This window comes from Rhinolophus sinicus, chromosome 16 (genome assembly GCF_057876585.1).
Source record: "Rhinolophus sinicus isolate RSI-liver-muscle chromosome 16, RSI-T2T, whole genome shotgun sequence".
NCBI lineage: Eukaryota > Metazoa > Chordata > Mammalia > Chiroptera > Rhinolophidae > Rhinolophus > Rhinolophus sinicus.
This window is the reverse complement of record NC_142516.1, coordinates 47,706,842-47,728,247: the sequence shown is the minus strand read 5'-3', so window position 1 is coordinate 47,728,247 and position 21,406 is coordinate 47,706,842. Positions and strand designations below refer to the sequence as shown.

At 40.6% G+C, this 21,406-nt stretch overlaps 1 protein-coding gene across 17 annotated transcripts in view; it reads left to right on the top strand.

The window, feature by feature from the left end:
- TJP2 (tight junction protein 2) overlaps positions 1–21,406 on the top strand; it is a 112,232-nt gene that overhangs the window by 73,188 nt on the left and 17,638 nt on the right. For 10 of the 17 annotated variants that reach the window (XM_074330522.2, XM_019730483.3, XM_019730492.3 and 7 more), the window contains 12 exons: positions 2,615–2,668; positions 4,727–4,851; positions 6,413–6,515; positions 7,929–8,631; positions 12,080–12,183; positions 12,828–12,981; positions 14,231–14,339; positions 14,445–14,578; positions 15,175–15,219; positions 16,232–16,298; positions 17,126–17,276; positions 20,845–20,953. In XM_074330522.2, coding sequence (XP_074186623.2) covers positions 2,624–2,668; positions 4,727–4,851; positions 6,413–6,515; positions 7,929–8,631; positions 12,080–12,183; positions 12,828–12,981; positions 14,231–14,339; positions 14,445–14,578; positions 15,175–15,219; positions 16,232–16,298; positions 17,126–17,276; positions 20,845–20,953 — 1,849 coding nt within the window. In that variant the 5' untranslated portion in view covers positions 2,615–2,623. The remainder of the gene's footprint in view (positions 1–2,614; positions 2,669–4,726; positions 4,852–6,412; positions 6,516–7,928; positions 8,632–12,079; positions 12,184–12,827; positions 12,982–14,230; positions 14,340–14,444; positions 14,579–15,174; positions 15,220–16,231; positions 16,299–17,125; positions 17,277–20,844; positions 20,954–21,406) is intronic. The other 7 variants (XM_074330523.2, XM_074330519.2, XM_088793653.1 and 4 more) reach the window with 1 other exon arrangement.

The window sequence follows — 21,406 nt, the reverse complement described above, 5'->3', positions numbered from 1 at the left end:
AGGCACCGTTTTATGTTTTCTTTTTCACCCCCTAGGTGATTTGAATTCTGTTTTTTAATGTTAAATTTTTAAAGAGACTTCTGATCTCTTGGAGCCAGATGGTATTAGCTATGGGAATGTCCCCAAACTGAGTACACGGGGGAAGGGGGAAAAGAAAGGATTATAAATTTCTCTCAATTTCAGTAATCAGTTATGGCTATTCAAGAGCACGCTGGATTACCTTTCTACTGTACAGACGAAATTGTCTTTTCCTAACCCCCTTCTGCCAAAGGAAGCAGATGATCTGCTCCAGTGTGTCAGTTGATAGAATTGCCTTTTGTACTAAGCTTCTTTTCCTCCCAAACCTAAGAGTGTATTTTGTTTTTTCATTTTATTTTCCCTTTGCTATTTTAGAAGTTATATATTCTATTCCTATAGTGGTTACCCCACAAATTTTAACATGTAGATTCAACTCAGTGAAGTTCTTTAGACAACAGTTTAACCCATTCTAAATAAAACATTTAGAATAATCATGTTACAGTCTTCTGGATTTACATAACTATTTTGCCCAGTACTTTAGTTCTATCTTATTTGTTTAACTGTCACACATTGTACATTGTTACTAGAATTTCATACAGCCAATATGTGTTTAAGCAGGTTTACATTCCTTCTTGTATTTTAGGTCTTCTAGGATTAGTTTTTTTAATTTCTTAAATTTATCCTTTGGAAATTGCTGGTCTATGGTAATAATGTGTCCCAGTTTTGTTTTGTTTTTTTTTAAATGTCTTTTCTGTCCTCTAAATCAACAGGTGTTTTAAAGATACTCTACTAACTTCAGGCTTCTATTACTGCTGTTTAGAAGTTGGCTGTTATTCTCATTGATATTCTTTTATTAGTATCCTCTTCTGTGTAGCTGCTCTCAAGTCTCTAGATCTGCAGTGAAATTATCATGTTTTAAAGTGTTTTTCTTTTAAAAAATTTACCCTGCTTGTCATGTACTGGGCTTCTTGAACCTGAAACATTTTCAATTCTGGAAGAGCCAGTATGTCTTCGAGTATTGTCTCTCTCCTGCATTCTCTGATCATCTTCAGGAAATCTCATCAGACACATTCTAAGACATTTCTCACTCTCCTTTCACATGTCCCACTTTTCTAATGTTTTATGCTGCATTATGGGTAATTTCTTTATATCTGTCCTCCAGTTCATTAATTAGCATCTTCATCTATGTGTAGTATGTGGTTTAATCCATTGTTTATCTCATTTTAATTACCGCATTTTTTCATTGCTGCAAATTTTACTTGCTTTTTTTTTTTCAGATTTCCTTGGTCATTTTTGATGGTCTCTTGTTCTTTCATTATACTTTCAATATCCCCTTTAGTTTTTTATGATAAACATATGATGTATATTTAACATACTTTTTTGGGGTCTGTGACTGATATTTCTAATATTTACCGTCTTTGATTCTGCAATTTTAAAATTTCTTTTAACTCTTGCTCATGGTGACTTGTTTTATGTGTGTGTTTAAATTGTGAACTCATGTTCCTCAGTTGCTTATCTCGGGGATTCTTTGAAGCCTGCGTATTAGTTCCTTGGAAAGAATTTGCATCTGCCTCTGTGTACTTGGGTACTACCAGTACAAAAGCACTTTGGGCTGAGAGTGGTTTTTTCTTTTTTGGGGAAAGGGAGTGTTCGCATCCAGAATATGAATTTCAGTCCCAGGCCTTTGTGAGAACAACTCTGCTATCTCCAGGGAGCTATTATTAGTTATTTCCACTCTACCCAGAGCTAAGGATGAGACTTGTGAGTGTCCCTGCCATCTGTATCTGGCTGGTGGTGTTTTTCTGTCCCCCCAGTACATCCACTTTGATCTGATCTCCACCCTGTTTGGATCCTATAAGTTTATCTCTCTTCCCAGCTTCCTGTTTTAATGCCTGCTTCAGTGCTGGCTTATCTTTCCAGCTTTGAGCTTTCTTGGCATTTCTAGGCTTTAAGGATTTACCCTTAGAGGCCACCTGCATTATTGGATTATTATTATTTAAAAAATGATATCCACTATTTTCCAGTTTTTCTAAGCATTTGTTTTGGACTATTGTTAGAAACTGAAGCCCAAGTGGTATATTTATGCAGGCATTTTCACCTTTCACACCCAGCAATACTGAATGAGCAAAGGTATCTCACAGATTACCCAACTGGTCACTCTCTGTGATTAAGGCCACAGACTCTTTGAGACACAGAAATGCGGAAAACTTGCCTAGGAGATTACCTTTGACAGGAGCAGGAGGGAATGGTTTTAAAAAAAATGTATGAAAAAATATCCGTTTGAAACTATCTAATTCTCTTTTTAAGGGATTTTATAATGACAGTATTTTGGAGTGGTGATAATAAAAAGTCTCAACACTTAATTTTTATTCTTTTTAGGGTATATCTCTTGCTACATATTTTACTAATTTTCCAGTTGAAGGAGAGTGTGTTTGAAAATAGGCAGCATACTATTCCTAAAAAACGTTGGCTCTTTTTGGGATTTTGGAAGTATAAACTGGATTTTATATATTGAGATATTTTGAATTATAGCTTTATTTCTAGTATTGAAATGTTTGTGGTTTTAATCAAATTGGTTTTGCTTGTTTTCAATTAGGCCCCAGGCATGGAAGAACTGGTGTGGGAACAGTACACTGTGACCCTACAAAAGGTGAGTGCCGCCCATTTCATATGTGCTGCAAACATGTTCCTGAGTTCACAGATCATGGCTGTTGTTTCTTATTGCTCAGACACAGTGTTTTTCCCCTTGAGGTGGATAATACATTATAGGTAATATCTGGCAGTAATTACCACATTAGCAAAGATTTGCAAGCTATTCTTTTTTTTTTGGTTAAGGTCTGTATAATATAGAAAAATTTATAGGTTATATAGGTTAAATATTAATTATAACTTATAACCCCCTCAGTGAGTTTTAAGTCCAAACTAAATTTTAAAATTTTGGTTTAGGGATCAGGTAACATGGGTTGTTTTCCTTGCCCCATTCCTGATTATATTAAGAGGTGTTGAGTAATCAGATTCTTGAAAATACTCCCCCAGTGAGATTGAAAGTAGAAGTCATACCACACGTAAATAGATTTGACTTTGTTTTTAGAGTCATTTCACAGGTATTGTCCGCCTTGATTAAATGATGTAATACAAACAGCGTCTAGTACGGGGAGTCCAGCACATAATTGTTGCTTAATAAACGTTAGCTCTGTGCCTTTTTATTCTGACAGCAAAGTTCAAGGTAGGCACGCTAGGTGTGAACGCCACTCCAAACCAGGGTAGCCACCGAGTGTGTGTGCAGCTGAGCTGGGCTAGAACTCATGGTTCCCAAGTTTTGTTCCATCACACTGCCTTGGTCAGCATCTCTGTAATTTTCCTGGGCCCCGCAGAGGTCTTACTCCTGATCTGAATCCCTCCAGTCTGTGTCGCTTCCTAGAAGGATTATAAGTTCCTTACATGGAGTCTTCATTCAGGCGCTGTCTTCAGTGAAAATTTGGTTTCTGAATCAGTAGGTATTAAATGAATCCAGATAGAAGAAAACAGATCAGTGCTCAGGTGCCGAAACTTCTGGGGCAGTAATCAGTTTCTTCAGTGAGGGGTTCCCCCCTGTAGGTCTCATTTTTCAGTTCTAGTCATCTTCTGACGCTTCTCTGTGCCCTTTTCATCAGCATTTCACATACCCTTCAAGTCATGGACCCCAAATTTGATAAAAGTGAGAGACATTTTAGGCCTGGTGTGGAGGATGCAGTTACCTCTGCATGAAAAACCAGGTACCAGTTGACGGTGCTGCCAAATTCAAAGCCATTCGATTAATGGACAACAACCCAGCCTGTTTTGTGTTGGTTATTGATTGTCATCAGTGGACATAGTGGGCCCCGTGTGGGAACTTTTCTTGGAGGGAAATTTTTCTTTTATTCTCTGAGTAGATTTTTACATAATCAAACCCTGATTTAGGGTTATAGTCACATACACCCGTATCATCCCGGGAGGAAACCTGGGAGCTTAGCTTTTTTAAAACACTGAAATGAATTAGGATGATGTCTTAATCTGGGTTCATTTGTTATACATTTCTAGACCAATCAGGGTGTAATTAATCTTTATTTTCATCTTGCATGCATGTAGAAAAGAATTTAACGCTTTGCTGTCTCATAAGATTTCCAAACCAAGTTCATCTTCAGATTTTATTTTACCTTTAAATCCCATTTACTTCTTTTCACCCTCTATTAACACGAAACCACCAGCTCATCTAATTTGGAAGCAAAAGGTGTACTTTAAAAATACGGTTTTAGCACGGATCCCATTGTAGCTGAAGGTGTTCCAGCTCAGGCCAGGATATGAGAACAGATATGATGGGTGATTTGATTAGCGCCGCCCCATTTGGACAGCAGATGTTATTTCCCATCCCCTGCCAGCTTATAGTGATAACTCCAGTCAGTGCTATCAATCTTTTCCAGCTTTCACAAGGCTGTTTCTTTTAGATAAGGAATTTCCCTTTATAAACCTGTCAGCTAACTATGATGCTGCTTTATTTTGTTTCTCATTTGTTTCTGTAAGCCCACTGTTCCTGAGCTGTCTTGGTGATTGGTTTAACCTTTATTTTATTGAGTGCTTCTAATAAATCCTGAAAACCACTTATGGAAGGTTTGGGTTTTTGTTTTTTGTTGTTGTTTTCTGTTTTGTTTTTTTCAATTTTTCAATTTTTTCTCTCAACTTTAATGAACAGGATTCCAAAAGAGGATTTGGAATTGCAGTGTCTGGAGGCAGAGACAACCCCCACTTTGAAAATGGAGAGACATCAATCGTCATTTCTGACGTACTTCCCGGTGGACCCGCTGATGGGCTGCTTCAGTGAGTGTATTTGCTTCCCACCCCCAACCCTGCCAGCCCCACTGGTTAGCCCTAGACAAGGTGTTTTGGGTGGTGTACACTTTTGAAATTAAAAAAATAAAAAAACCTACGTGTGTGTGTGTGTGTGTGTGTGTGTGTACCCAGAAAAAAAATGTATACACATGACTTGTATTCATCTTTTGTTATCGGTACATACTGAGTATTGCAATTTTAATATAGTTTTTTTTTCCTTTCTTAAAATGTGTATATATGGTTTTGGCACCCTCTCTGTATATGTCTTCAAGAGGGAATTGAGACCATAACAAACCATGTATTTCAGTTTTTTTTGTGTGTTTTTTTTTTTTTTTTTAATTGGGGAATATTGGGGAACAGTGTGTATTTCCAGGACCCATCAATTCCAAGTCAAGTTGTTGTTTTCAATCTAGTTGTAGAGGGCGCAGCTCACTGGCCCATGTGGGAATCAAACCGGCGACCTTGGTGTTATGAGCACAGCGCTCTAACCAACTGAGCCAACCGGCTGCTCATAACACACCATGTTTTAACAATCCCTAGTCCTTTGGGAACATCCAAATTTTGGAGTGAGGAGAACAGTTGTTTCCATAGGAAGATTGTTCTGTCACAACTATCATTCCTGGATTTCGGGACCACTTCTGAACGTGGAGTATAACATTGGCATGCTTTTGTTTTGCCCTAGTGCCTACCCTACACTTTATATTTATTTTAATTCATGTTCATTAAGAATTTAATGAGGAAACTCTGACTTAGTGATTATCTGATTTTGTAAGAGGGCTGTGGAAATTTGGAAAATTTATGACATGAAAACACAAGTTTCCCACTTGCCAGCCTTCTGGTCTGAAGAGATAATGCCATTTGAAACAAATGCATATCTGAGTCCCTCAACTTCATTTCTCAGGGCAGAATTTAAAATTAATTACGTGACTGCCTTGGCCGGATAGCCCCAGAGTTTAAGTTCTATTGACACTTCATGTCTCTATGAGTCTATTATAGTTAGCAGTCTTTCATAGAGACCAAAGTAGAATTTTAAAATGATTTTTGAGATGATAAAAAATTGAGAGTTAGGGTTCTGTGACTTCCAAATTTCTTTAAGAATCTGAGGCAAGCTCTTGACTTCTTCCCGTTCTAAACACAAGAGAATATAAATCTTCTTCAGGGGTGGCGGGTGGTGGGAGTTTCTTTGTAGACTTCCTGAAGGCGCACTGTGCACCTGGGGTCAGGAGGCCTGATGCAGGAGTTCATTTGTGCTCAGACCTCGCCCCTGTCAAGTGGCTCCTGGAGGGACCCTGCGGTGGGTCCTTCACCCCGACTGGTTTCTAGTAGACACTAGAAGTGTCAAAAAGTGGCTGGGTGCTTCCTGGGTTTCTTCCTCAGAAGATCTGAGACTGAATTGACTGATTAAACCTTGGGAGTTATCACACATCGAGCCCTTTAATAAGCATTTCAGATCAATGTGGTGCCTGTATTTGTTCCTAAGTAAATGATTTACAGTGAACACATGGGAGTTTTTCACATTCCGTTTCCTTTTATTTTTTTTTCTTTGCAGAGAAAATGACAGGGTGGTCATGGTTAATGGCACCCCCATGGAGGGTGTGCTCCATTCATTTGCTGTTCAGCAGCTGAGAAAAAGTGGGAAGATTGCTTCCATTGTAAGTTCGGGGTTTGTTTTCTGTTTGCCTCCACAGCATTTTCTTTTTAATGCACAGAAGAAAATTACCACTTGCTTTTAAACCCTGGACAGAATTACATAATCTAGGGACCGCTACTTCTTGTATCCTCAGTAATTTACGAGGGTGAGGTAATGGATGATGTAAAGATGTATGTAATTCCTCCGTGGCTCTTCCTTGTCTTTCTTCTAACTTCTTAAGACCATTGCTTCTCTTCTCTGAGTGACTTTCCCTTGCAAGACAGGTTAGACAATTATTCCCTATAAGAATTAACTAGATTGAGAACAATGGTAAAACAGCATTAATTTAGAAAATAAATTTCAGCTCAAAAACTCATTGGTAAAGGCCCAAACAAGATCTGTTATATCTTCATAAACTAGAGTTTCTTAGCAAATATTGGCAGTCTATAGCATTCATTCATTCATTTGCTCATTCAATCATTCAGCAAACATTGGTTGAGAATCAACTGTGAGCCCGGTGCCACTTGGCCCTGGAGCAGGTTCATGCTGCAAGGGTGTGTTTACTCTAAAGGGGCAAGTGGACACACAAAATGAGTATTTGGAATACAGTGAGTTTAAGGGCCTTGCTAATGGGTTGCACCGAGTAGGTGGTATTCATTTTTTTTCAACTTTATATTATGAAAAATTTCAAACAAAAGACAAGTTCAAAGAGTAATGTAATAAACCCATATATGTTCTATCTGTTAATATTCTGCCATATTTACTCGATTTTTCTCTCTCGATTTTACAATGTATGTAAACACAGTTTTAATGAACCATTTGAAGGGAAGCTGCAGACATGAGAGTTCAATCCTACGTCAGCATATGTCTCCTAAACTTTCTTCTACGTGACTGTTATACTATTATCCTCTAAGAATATTAATAACTCTACAATATCATGTACTATCCAGTCCATATCCTAAGATATCTTTGAGAGATTTTTTCTTTTCTTCCCCATCTAGGATCCAAAGTTCATTCATTGCATTTGGTCCTTATTTTTTTAGTCCCTTCTAGGACGGTTCCTCTTTCCCCTTCCTCTTCCCCAGCTCCTCTTTTTAAAATGACATTGACTTGGAAGAATCTAGGCAGCTGTATATAGAATGTCTCGCTTTGTGGATTCCCATCTTTATAACTTAGTGAATTAAAGCCCCTGGGTGCTTTTCACACTGAGTAAAAGCAGGTTTTTGAGGCACTGTGTTGGAAGTTTAATAATCGTTGTCTGATTTTATTCTCAACCCTATGAGGTCTTTACTGGCCCTGTTTTCCACACAAGAACCCGAGGCTTACTGATATTGGGACACGCCATTTTACTGGCAGGAGAACCAGAGCTCTTAACCACTGCATTCTCTACATTTAATTGTGATTGTCCTGCGTCCCCACTGTGTTTGGTTAACAGGTGGTCAAGAGGCCCCGGAAGGTCCAGCTGGCCCCGCCGCAGGCCGGCCCTCCTCTCAGTGAAGATGACCGGGCTTTTGAGGTGATGGACGAGTTTGATGGTAGAAGTACCCGCAGCGGGTACAGTGAGAGGTACAGCGAGAGGAGCCGGCTTCGCAGCTGGGAGGACAGCCTAGAGAGGGGGCATCCCCACGATCGGCCACGCAGCCGGGAGCGGGACCGGAGCCGCGGCCGGAGCCTGGAGCGCGGTCTGGACCAGGACGACTGTGGCCGAGCCCGAGACCGGAGCCGTGGCCGGAGCCTGGAGCGGGGCCTGGACCATGATGATTATGGCCGAGCCCGAGACCGGAGCCGTGGCCGGAGCCTGGAACGGGGCCTGGACCATGATGATTATGGCCGAGCCCGAGACCGGAGCCGTGGCCGGAGCCTAGAGCGGGGCCTGGACCAAGACTATGGGCGCGCCCGAGAAAGCAGCCGCGGCCGGAGCGCTGACCAGGCCTATGACCGGGCCTACAGCCCGGAGGAGGAGTACAGCCGCAGGGCACAGCCAGATGCCTGGTACGAGGTGTCCCGGAGCCGCAGCCGTGAGCACCTCCGCTTGCGCAGCCCCAGCCCTGAGCCGAGAGGGCGGCCAGACCACCCAGGACATCCGGAAACGGACAGGCCCATCGGGGTCCTTTTGACGAAAAGCAAAGCAAATGAAGGTAGTGATGCTTGATGAAGAAAAAGCACTAGTATAATCATAATGCCTAAGTCTTACATGGCACTTACTTTGCACCAAATACTGACCTAAATGCTTTGCACAGATTAGCTCATTTCATCTCCATCACCACCTTAGGTAGGAGTTACTCATATCTTCACTTTATAGACAAGGAAGCCCAGGCACAGAAAAGTTCATTGACTTGCACAGTGAACTTGTACAGGCTGCAGGAATTCCGCTTTACACTGCTAGGCCAGTGGTTTTCAAAACAGCGTAAGTATCACCTGGACACTTGTTACAAATGCAGATTCTGAGGCCCCGGCCCAGCCAGACTGACCCAGAAACATTGGGGTGGGCCCTGGAGTCTGTGTATTAACAACCTCTGCTGGTGAGCCTGGTGCGGCTTAAATTAATGAAACCACAATAGAGGAGAATACCGTAGCTAATCTTGATCCCGTTTTTGCTCTATGCCAGAGCATATGCTGAATAGTCTCATTTAATCCTCACCAGCACCCTGTGTGTGAGTAGGAGACGCCATTCCTCTCTTACAGGTGAGAGTACCAAAGTTCAGAGACGTTTGGGGTTATGCCCATGCGTGAGGCAGGCTCTGGCTCAGGCTGTCTGTCAGATGTTGCGTGGCTGGAGCACCTGCACAGACTTAATGACACCCAGAATTAACTAAACTAAAGCCCTGTGTGGCAGCCAGAGAAGCTCCTAGCTGTCGCAGTTTAGGTCCTAGAACTCAGAAAGGGCAAGCACCTTGCCCACAGCCTAAAGCCAGTAAGTGGTGGAGTAGAACTCAAACTCAATCTCCTGGAAATAGAGGGTAGGAAAGAAGAAACAAGTAGATGAACGAGCAGGGCTTTAGAGACCAGTGTTTAGCTATTCCTTGCATTGATTCTTGGCTTCTGACTTTTTAAATTCCTTGTGAGAAATGTTTTACCTCCTTTTGTTCTCTAATTGTTCTTCTAAGAGGAAAAAATGATGAAGAGCACCGGAGAATACAAAGTGAGAGACTTACTGATTTTCAGATTGGGGATTTGCATTGTAAATAGCCTACCTCTGAGGAATGTGCATCTTAGGAGGTTTAAGGATTCTATAGAATCTGTATAACCATTTATAATGCCGTATTAATTCATCAACCTCCAAGAAATTGCAAAGCCATTCTGCTCCCAGATTGAAAGGTGGACTATAGAGAAGTTTTGAGAAAGGTGACTTGGCATGAGACCTCCTTCAGAGGGGGTCTGATGCACATTCCGTAAGACTTGCAATGCTTTTCAAACTTTCCTCTTCTTCCTCCTCTTTTCCTCCTTCCTTTCCCTTCTTCCTCTTCCTCTTTTTCTTCCCCCTCCCCCTCCTGCCAGTAAGAACCACATCTTGCAAACAATCTTGGATGTATCTGCTTATAAAAACTTGAGAAGTTTCATGGAATAGTACTTTACGTGATGCGTTCTGAGAGGTTCCATTACACGAAATTTAAAAATGCTGGTCACAAGTCACTACACTGATTTCAAGACTCACTAATAGATCGTGACCCACAATTTAAAAAGACATTGTCCGAAGAGACTGCCCAGGTCATGCCTGGTCTTAGTAATACTATCCAGGAAACGAGGGTTATGCCCCTTCACTGGTACAGCATTTTACTCATGGGCCATTTTGTTCCTCAAACTTAGAATTCATTTAAAAAAAAAGTTCTACTTTTTAAAAGATTTTTTTTTGCCACCTTTGCTGAGATTACAGAATAACTCAGCTATCACTGGCTAGTGTTGCATACGAATTAATCTTTAAAGAAATATGGCAGTAGGCAAGACCTACATTTGATAAAGAAAAATATCCGTTCGTATGTGTATGGTCAGTTATTGCATTTCATGGGCACCAAATAGCCTCCTGGTAAATGTCTTAGAAGCTGGTCAACTGATTTTTTTTTTCCTTCATAGAAGTGATATCCCCATACACAACAGTAAATCTATTTGCAGCCTTACAATACCAGTGCAGTTTTTAAGAAAGGAATTGTTGCTATATGAGAAAGAAGTCATCACCTGAGCTTGTCTCAGCCTTCTGTCCTGGCCAATAGGGAATTGTCATCCAGGAAAGAAGATGCTGTTTTACCCTTATTTTCTTGAGTATCAGCTTCCTAAGGAGGTGTGGGTGGACCGCAACACTTTTAATCATTATGATTAGATCTGATGTTACTGTAAGTCATTTAAAACTTATCTTTAAACCTACTCCATAACTTTTCTAAGTGGCAAAAAATTACTTTGTTTCATAATGATAAGATTTTTGAGTCTAGACTAGTCGTAATACAATTCGAATGTGCCTTTTTAAAAACCTGCTAGATTGTGGAAGCTTCCAAAAAAGTAACCAAAAATTTATTCTTAAAATATGTATTTTTACAACTTGAATAAGTAAAACCAGAATAGCCTGAATAGTATTTAATACATTTTAAAACATGCATACTTAGTAAATGCAGTGTTTTTTTTCCTTTGAGTAATTCAAAGTCCGGAAACCCCCAGAGCTATGCTGGTTTTAGTCAAATACTTTTTTGCTTTGCCTGGCTTATTTACCCCTTTTCTTCACATACTGAATTTTTTTCAGTGCCAAACCCCACACAATCTAAATTGTTACAGATGAAGGCTATTCTGTTTGCAATGCTTTTCTTAGACAACTGCGTTGTCAGCATAACATGCCTATTAAGATGTACTGAATTGGATTTTTTGACCCAACATTTTATTTTGAAAAGTGTTAATTTTATAGCAAGTACTCATATATAGTTTTTAGCCTAGTTTTACCAATTGCTAACGTTTTGCCACATTTGTTTCCTTTCTCCTTCCTTTCTTCCCCTTTCTCCAGCCTCTCCCTCTCCTTCCTCCCCACCTCTCCTGTATGTCAGTGGTGGTTTGCAACCACTTGAAAGTAACTTGCAGGCAGTGTAACCCTTAACCCCTAAATATTTCAGCAGGTACCTCCTGAGGGTAAGAGTATTCTCCTACATAACCATGCCTTTATCCCATTAACATTACTATTTCTTTTAATATATTATAGTACAGTTCATTTTAATATATTATAGTACAGTTCATTTTGTATATTAGTACATATATTAATATACAGTTAATATATTAAAGTACAGTTCATTTCCAAAATAATGTAACCCAACCCCCCCCCCCCACACACACACACACACACACACATCTTCCCCACATTGAATCAAGGATCTTGTGAAGGTTCATGCATTGCATTTGGTTTTGATGTCTCTAAATCTAGAATAGTCCCTCTGCCTCTTTTGCTTTTTTTATGACACTGACTTCTTAAATGATTCCAGGCCAGTTGTCTTACAGAATGTCTCACATGCAAAACTGATTTTTCATAAACATGTTTAAATAGTCGTAAAAACCAAACTAAGTTTTCTGAACAAGTTGATGAACTATGTGTATGTTTACGTGTTTGTCTCCTAGAGTATGGTCTCCGGCTTGGGAGTCAGATCTTCATAAAGGAAATGACTGGTACCGGTCTGGCAACCAAAGATGGCAACCTGCACGAAGGGGACATAATTCTCAAGGTGGGCAGACCGGCGTAGAGGACAATCAGATTCACGCTGGGTTTCATAGTTCTGCATTTTCACATTTAAGTGCCAATACAGTGAAACTTTGCTGGAACGGGAGTCAAAGTCGATAGTAAGACAGGCAGGGAAGAGCTGCAGAGAGAGATCATTTTTATCAGAACAACCAGACTTGGAGATTTGTAATAGTTTAATGTCAGTTTTAAGAAATATCTCAATGAATACCTTTCTTCTTCCCTGTTTATTTAAAGTTTAAGCTCCTATTCCCTAAACTAAAGAAAGATGAGAGGGAGAGTTGGTGGTATATGAATGCTGAATATTTAATAGTTTTTGTAAACCTCTCCGGTCAGGAAACATGTTCCAGTAGTAAACCAAACCATCGTCTTGAGCTTGGAAGTTAAATAAATTAGCAGAGTAATTTAAGTACACTACAGCTCTCTCACGCCTGTATTTGGGATCCAGGCATGCAAGGTTATATTTAATTTAAAGTCATTTTTATTTAGGCAGTCATCCTGAAGCCCATGTCTGTTTGAATCGATGAGAAAAACAAAGCCTTGACACTTTCAAAATGGAAAATAGGAAATTTTCTGTTTCGCTGTGAATAGTTGTATTGCATATAACGTTACTATTCTTTACAAACACAGATAAATGGAACTGTAACTGAGAACATGTCTTTAACGGATGCTCGAAAACTGATAGAAAAGTCAAGAGGGAAACTCCAGCTAGTGGTGTTGAGAGACAGCAAGCAGACGCTCATCAACATCCCATCGTTAAATGACAGTGACTCAGAAATAGAAGGTAAAGAAGGACGCTGTGCGCTTAGCTGGAAGCAAGGAAGCCTGTTGCTTCTGCATTCTCGTCTCTGTTTAGCATAGCCACAGCTGCGAGTTACATTTCCAATGAAAACCTCTCTTTTAAACTTTAATTCCACAAGATAAGTGTGTTTGGTCATTATTTTCTTATTAAAGTGTCTGTTGAAATTAGGTTTCCAATAGCAAATTCTGGTGTACGTGTGAACTCCCAGTGGACTCTGATTGGGCCACTGAAAACAATGTGAAAAATGTTTGTACTAGCAATTCAAAGAACTAACCACATACATTTGTAAATTGCTTATTTTTGCACTTTCTCATGGTTTTTTTTAAAGTAACCATTAATATTTGCAACAAAGAGAAGACATGCAGAGGATAGCAGGAACAGGTCAACGCTATAAAGAATTAGGATGGCCTAGATTGTACTTTTTGGTTAGCAACCCATGTCACCTCTTCTATTTTATGAAACTATTCATTTCTTGATTATGAATTATACATAGGATAACATTTTAGCCACATACAAATTCCCAATAGAAATAATCATGGTATTTCCTAGTTAGCTGTCTAGTATTGCCTTTGTGCAGAAAAGTTTCGAACAAAAATATTAACTTCTCAAGTTTTAAAACAGATGTTGATTTTTAAAAGAATTGCTTAATAAAGCTTAGTTTAACTTCCATTATATCAAAAGTCTAAGCCGTGGGTTATTGCCATGAGTGCAGTGCAGGAAAACCAAAGGAGCACAAGAAGTCATCCCAGCACGCTGGGGGGTTACAATTTATCTCCTTGCTATTCAAAGTGTGGTCCTCGGTCCACCAGCAGCATCTGGGAGCTTGATTGAACCCTGAGTGTCAGGCCCCACACCAGAACAACTTCATTCTAACAAGAGCCTAGGTGATTTGTATGTGCATTGATGTTTGAGAAACACTGGTCTGCGTGGTTGACATGAGTGTGTACGTATGTGGCCCAGTAATTGCATTTTGACTCTTCAGTAGCAGCTTTAATGGAAAGTGTAATGAAAGAGGAATGTCACATTCTGTATTTGGCTTCCTCTTTATTAATTAATACTGTTCCCATCAAACTATCAGATATTTCTCAGTTCAGGAAGACTATTAGGCTAATAGCACATTTACTGCCTGCCTCTCTTCCGCTTCCCATGTTTCCTACCCAGAGAATAGGATAATTTTTGGTACAGGTCTTAAATATTTAATTTAAAAAGTCTTTTCTTATTTTGAAACCAGATATCTCGGAAATAGAGTCAAACCATTCGTTTTCTCCAGAGGAGAGACGGCGGCAGTATTCCGATTATGATTATCATTCCTCAAATGAAAAACTGAAGGAAAGGCCAAAGTAAGGTCATGGGTATTTTCCCTTGCACATGTCACTCAGAGTGTACACATGTACGTATTTGCGAATCTGCTACATTATGAGATATTAACATGACATGTGCTTAAGTTCAAGAGAGGAGATGCAGAGCAGGTGGTCCAGGATGGGTGCCACCCCCACTCCCTTTAAGCCCGCGGGGGACATTGCAGCTGCGATGGGCACAGAGACCAGCAAGGAACCCAGAGTCCAAGAAGAAGCCCCAGGTGAGGCTCATGTTAAATAATCGCGTTCAAAGTTTCTTCTGCTCAGTAAATCCAGAGGGTGGCTGGGAGGAGAGAGAGAAATGGTAAAAAAAAATCGTTTACAAACATGCATGAGGAATTCCTGTCTCTCTCTTAAAATTGAAAAACTACAAAGAATAACAGCCCTTCTATGTGCCAACAGCTAGGTCACATTTTCTTACATTTGATTAGTTGTGGTCCTTTTGTCTCCCGTACCTCATCTCACCCTCGCACTGTTTCTGCTCATAACACTCTGACACGAAATGTGTCCCCCAACTACCATGTCTCGAATTCTCCAGGCACCAACGGGATGTCCTCCCCTTCAGTTCAGTTCTGACACTGACCACCTGGAGTTAGTGCAGACCCCACAGGGTAAGGGCTTTGTCTCATAACATGCCCCCACTTCAGATGCTAGTCACAAGTCCCAGCTTATCACCTTTACTTCTGACCAACCGGACTTCCCATGCACTCCATCGCCCTGCCATCTCTCCATGAGCCATTTGCTAGAATGGTTCGCAGAACTGAGAAAAGCACTTCACTTACTATTACTGGTTTTGTTTTTTGTTTTTTAAATAAAGGATACAGCTCAGGAACAGCCAAGTGGAAGAGATGCATAGGGCAAGGTATGGGGAAGGAGCGTGGAGCTTCCATGCCCTCTCCTGGCATGTCACCACCACCAGCACCTCCCCCCTCCCCTCATTACCTCCATGTCTTCACCAACTCTGAAGCAATCAAACCCCATAGTTTTATGGATTTTTATGGAGGCTTTGTCATGTGCATCATTAATTATTAGGTTGGTGCAAAAGTAATTGCGGTTTTTGCAATTCTTTTTAACCACCTAAACTGCAGTTACTTTTGTATCAACCTATTTACTCAATCTCCAGCCCCTTCCCCCCTCCCTGGATGATGGGCAGGTAGGCTGAAAGTTCCAAGTTTCTCATCATGGTTTGCTCATTCTGGCGACCAGCCTCTATCCCGAGGCCAGCCAGGAGCCCGCAGGAGTCATCTCTTTAGAACAAAGGACCTTCCGATCACCTGGGATATTCCAAGGGATGTAGGAACTCTGTGTCAAAGACCAAACATTACAGCAAAAGATGCCCCTGGCCCTCCTGGCACCCGGAAATTATGGGGATTTTTAGGAATTTTGTTTCAGGAATGGGGGGCAAAGACCAAATATATATTTTTAATTATGTCAGTCACATTCTGTCATATTTGATTAGTTGAGTTCCTTTTATCTCCCATTTCTGATATCACCACCATCCCCTAACTGTTCCCCTATCACCCTAAAATTATCATCATGACTTTGCATGTATAAGTATCTATCCTTGGAAAGACAGCATTCTTATGTGGTTTTTTTAGGTATAAAAAAATGCTATCTTCTTGCACCTTATTGGATGTTGATTTCTCCTCCAATTGGTTTTGAGAAACCAATCGAGAAACCATTGGTATCTGCTAATGTCTTAAAATTAAACTTCGCTTTAAAGACTTACTTTTGTTGTTTGATGTGATAACAAAAATGTAGCATAAGGTACAGACTCAAATTTTTGGTGGGTTTTGTGAGATTTGTATTTTGAGACAAATAAACAAACTCCTTTTAGTCCAGGTTGATGACGACAGGTGCTTTTTAATCCACAGCTCCTCAACCAAAACCAGTGCCGAGAAGTTTTCTTCGTCCTAGTCCTGAAGATGAAGCCATATACGGGTATGTTTCAGTCTCTCTCTTTTTATCCTCTTTCTTCTTCCACACAGCTCTATCTCCTTAACTGAAATCCAGAAGAATGATGTTGTTGTTGTTTTTTAATTAAAGATGGCGATTTCACATCTCATCAACCCCTATTGCAAGTACTTATGAGAAAGAGAAATCATTTATAGGAATAGTGTAATATAGAAGTGGGTAAAGTTTGTGATGTTAATTTTGTCTGTTTTGTCACTTACCTGGCTTCTTCTCCAGAATGTGATTCTGAATATTTGAGTTTGCCAGATCAGTAACTCCCAGCTAAATGAAGTACTCCTTAACTATGGTGTCCCTGTGAGGGCAGCCGTGACATGATGTGAGTGGGGGGAGGGAAGTGACGCAGGGCGCTGCACTTGATACTGAGAACCCCCCGGTTCAGTGGTCAAGAGCAGCAGCTCCTAGATTAGCCTCTGGCTTCCTTGGACCCAGGCTGTGTGTCCATTTGACAAGAGCCCTGGGGTGGCAGCATGCTTTCCTTTGGAAGAATCCTGAACTGGGAGTCGGATGGCCTCGATTTTAGCCCTAACCCTGCCCTTTCTTTGCTTTCTAATCTTGAATGAGCTCACGTAAACATTCTGTATTTCTACATCTTCTCTGGTAAAGTGGGCCTGTTATAGTCATCTTACAGTCCCAAGGAGGATAAAATTATAGATTACATGAGAAAAGTGAGAGTGTCTTAAACTATAAATCACTCCATAGATAGAAGAAATAAATCTCTCATTATCTGCTAATGTTGGTCCCCCTTGACAAAAATAATCTCCCATGTTTCTCTTCTGCAATTAAAACCATTGCAGCCCCAATACCAAAATGGTGAGGTTCAAAAAAGGAGACAGCGTGGGCCTTCGATTGGCCGGTGGCAATGATGTTGGGATATTTGTGGCTGGCATTCAAGAGGGTACCTCAGCAGAGCAAGAAGGCCTTCAAGAAGGGGACCAGATTCTGAAGGTAAGGAAAGCCTGGCCCTGTTTCTAGAAGTTACTGGGAAAGAGTGGGATCTTCTGGGGGGGGTGTCTTACATAAGGATGGGGGACGTGGGGAAGTTTGTGAAAATAGATCAGCTGCAGGTTTGTTGATATCCAACATCAAGGTCTCTGTTTCCCTGAAATGGGGTCCTGGAACCCAAAACTCACTGCTATGTCTGTGGGAATTTATGTAATGTTCAACACCCTTGCAAATATTTTTACTATTACAGTTTGGTTAACAAAAAAATTGAGACTCTTTAACTAAAGGTCAGGAGGAAGATCTTTCAAAAGATCTTGCTAATGTTTGTTTTTTCGTTGATTCCCCTGCCTGGTTGTCACTCTTTAGACAGTGTACTGTAATTGAACAAAGGTGGGTGTTGGCACCAGATCTTCTGATTTGATCTCATCCGAGTCTCTCATTAGTTCTGTGACCCTGGCTCAACCTCTGAGACTCAGGTTTCTATATCTGTTCATTGGGGATAAGAATACGTGCCTTGCAGGAACCCTGGGAAAATTAGAATAGGTAGTACTCACAAGGCACCTAGCAAAGTCCAAAGGTCTATGTCACTTTATTATCCCCATTGGAAAATAATAAGTCGCTGTCCTTCAATATGTTACTTACCTCTATAATTGTCCAAGAGTGGGAATACTTGGTTACTCAAATAGTGGTACTTTTAAAGTTACTATATGTTCGTTTATATAATCTGTTGGTTTTAAAAAATTGATAACCGACTCAGCTTTGCCATTTTATGAGATACGGGTAATGTATTTTCCATTGACTCCAGAATAAACTTAAAGAATGTCAGGTACCCTGTGGCTATACAAATACAGACCGCTAGGGAAGTGTCTTCACTGGAATTTCTGCTTCTGTAAACTAGCATTTCTTATGTAAGAGTTACTAGGAGGTCTGGTAAGAGCATCTAGCCTCAAAGGAAAGGGAATAAAAGCTGTAGAATTCCTGAGGAGGCAGGCAGCAGAGCCCTCTTCCTTCCTGGCTCGGGGCCCCGTTGCAGTAGTTCAGATTTCATTTCTGGAGCAGATGAAGGGCAAACCTTGATCATGAGCTTTGCTGAAGCTTTCCAGTGACATTCTAGACCCTCTTTGGCTCTGGGCAGGATCCTAGAAGACTAAGTGTACCTGAGTGAACCTCGTGGTACCACATGATCCTAGGAAACACCACTTACCAAGTGCCACAGATAAGAATCCCATCCGAGTGCCAGCTCATACCAATTTACTCTTGGGCTGATGCCAAAGAAGAAAAAAGCATGTTTCCTAACGAGTGTGGGGCCATAGGAAGTCAGGTAGGAATTTGGAAGCCTTTGCTCATGAAGGTTCAAGGATAAAATAATTTTGTACCCTGGGGGGGAAATGATTTTCTGAATTTTCAAGAAAGAAAATAGAGAGTTCACCTCAGGGTTTGACTGTGTGACCTCTCTGTAAGTTGTTAAAGACGGGGAGAGTCGCTTCCACAGCTATAAGTTATGGTAGGCAGTGTTTCTTTATACTTAAGAAAATGTTTTGTTTCCTGTTATCACCTGGAGACAAGGAAGAAACTTGGGGAACTGGCTTTTTTTGCATTTATCCTATCTGAAGGTCAGGCAATGGTCCTCATTCTTGGTTGTAAATACATTTTCTGTTGAGTACAAAAGGAGCCGTCAGGTTTACAAGGGGGAGAAAATGATAGAGCTCGTCTGCTGGGGCAGAGAAACTTCTGCACAGTCATAAGCTTAGCTGATACAGAATCCACTTCAGGCTCCCAGCAGACACAGCAGACCCTGTAGACTACTAAATAGATAATGAAAGAGGATATTTATTGGAGAGGACTGGACACCCTAACCTTCACGTATCGAAGTGCTGCCCTGGCCTTTTTGACTTGAATTTGGTTCAGCACTCTTTCATGGCCAAGTTGAATATATCTGGTGAACTGTGAACATACACTAACCCCTTTTTTCTGTCTCCAGTTTTTTAAGTGTGGCTCTTTTGTCAAGGTGACAGCCTGAGATGGGGAAGGAAAACATGAGTGTGCTGTGGCAGAATTATGTGCTGTATAAGTAACAGAATTAGACGTGCTTTTGTGCTGGGCTTTACTATCTCTTTGCTTATTATTTATCTGGTATGGTTGTCATTTCTCTTTCAGAAACTTTCAGGGGATGGAAAAGAGAAAAGAACTCCTCTAAGTTTGCCTATTAACCGTGTAGATTTTTAAATGTAGCTACCATGTGTGCTTTAATTTTGACCATTAGGGTCTCATGTGGCCGTAGATATGGACAGAGGGAACTTCAGGGTTTCCGCCAGCCGTATGGCCCTGTCTGATTTAAATATACATAAGCATATACAGTGCACTAAAAATATACGTGTGGCCCTATTTAGACACAGATGCAGATATGCAAATGAAATGGCGTAAGAAAGGGTTAGATACCAAAGTGCAATGGTCCCTAATTGGGGGGATGGAGAAATGGGAATGACAGTTGTCTTAAATGCTAAATATTGTTTCAAAGGAAAAGTTAACATGATTGCTTTAGCAAATTGCTTTATTTTAAAAACACCAAGTAAGTTTTCGTCTAATGCCTATTTTTATTTAATCATAAATTCTAACATTAAATTAGACTCAGTTAACGATCTTTTTTCAGTACTAAAGCATTACTCTTCGATTAAAGGATTCTACAGTGCTCAATGAGTGAAGAAAATATTTCATAGGAATTTTGTATCTTGTCACTTCTGTAATGCGTTATTAAAATATTGGGTACTTTAAAATAATGCTTGCATTTTACTTGTAATTATTCTCTTTTGAAATGGTTTTAAAGGTACAGAACAAAGATACCAAAATGTCTTTTTCTTTGTGCCACATTTCAGTTTTACTTGCTTTCTAACATATCTTCCGAAAGCTGTTTACAGTGTCCCCCCCGCCCAGTCAGTGGGGATTAAATGGGGGCTCCTTGCCAGAAATAAGTGTGTGTCAGAAGCGTAGATATATAAGCCTATACATTAAATTAATGGTCTGCCATGTAAGGCTAATGCACTTCAATCTCATGAACTCATATTAAACACCTTTTAGGTAATAGAAGCTATAAGAGAAAGGTAGAATTGGTCAGAATGCTTATGTTCAGGCTTTTCTTAGAACCAAGTTAAAAACAGTGTTCACGCCGTAAGCTGGGCCAGCATGCCGGTTTGCTGTAGACCCCACCATGCTCTGCTGCATTACAGTTATCTGTTTCATGATTATCTGTTACCTCCCTGGCCTCTTCTCTGAGAGACTCAAAGAAAACAGGGAGACACACAACTACAAAAAATTTGCAACTGATCCAGTGACAAGCCCTTGATGGAATGTACATTCCTAAGGGTTGTTGGCAGGGTGGGGAAGCAGGAACGTGTGGAGTTGCCCACGTAGCCCATGCCCGTAGCAGGGTGCTGGGAGGGTTTGTGTAGAGACATACAGGACTTCTTTACATCTGGATTTTGCGTTGGGCAGGCCAAACAGATAATAAAAAATTCAGATGGCACCTTTTTATAAACACCTTTTTTTTTTCCTTCCTATTTGCCCTTCCTATCAGGTGAACACACAGGATTTCAGAGGGCTGGTTCGGGAGGATGCTGTTCTCTACCTGTTAGAAATCCCCAAAGGTGAAATGGTGACCATTTTAGCTCAGAGCCGAGCTGATGGTGAGCAAGTTTGGTCATTAGTTTAATGGCGGGGGGGGGAGATAGTGGGGTGGATGAGAGAAGAGTCTTGGGATCAGAATAGGTAAATCTAGGTATTAAAAAAATTGAAGTAGATCTTAACACCTAATCTCTGGAGACAATCTGGGTACCATTTAACTTTTCTATAGAAATGTTTTTTATGCACCCACTGAAATAATTTCACTAGTTGTTTCAATTTGGAATGAAACTGCTTTTCTGAACAGTGATTCATCTTTAAGTACTGCCTAGAGTTATTTTTGAGTCTTTCATACCTTCCATAGATGGATGCAAAGAGCCAACTCACTGGTCGGCTCCCACATTAACCCTTATCAGTCTGACAAGTGGCTTTACCTTTCCAAGCCTCATTATTCTCATCTGTAAAATGAGGGTTGATGGTATCTTCCTTCTCTGCTTCAGAGGGTTGATTGACAACTA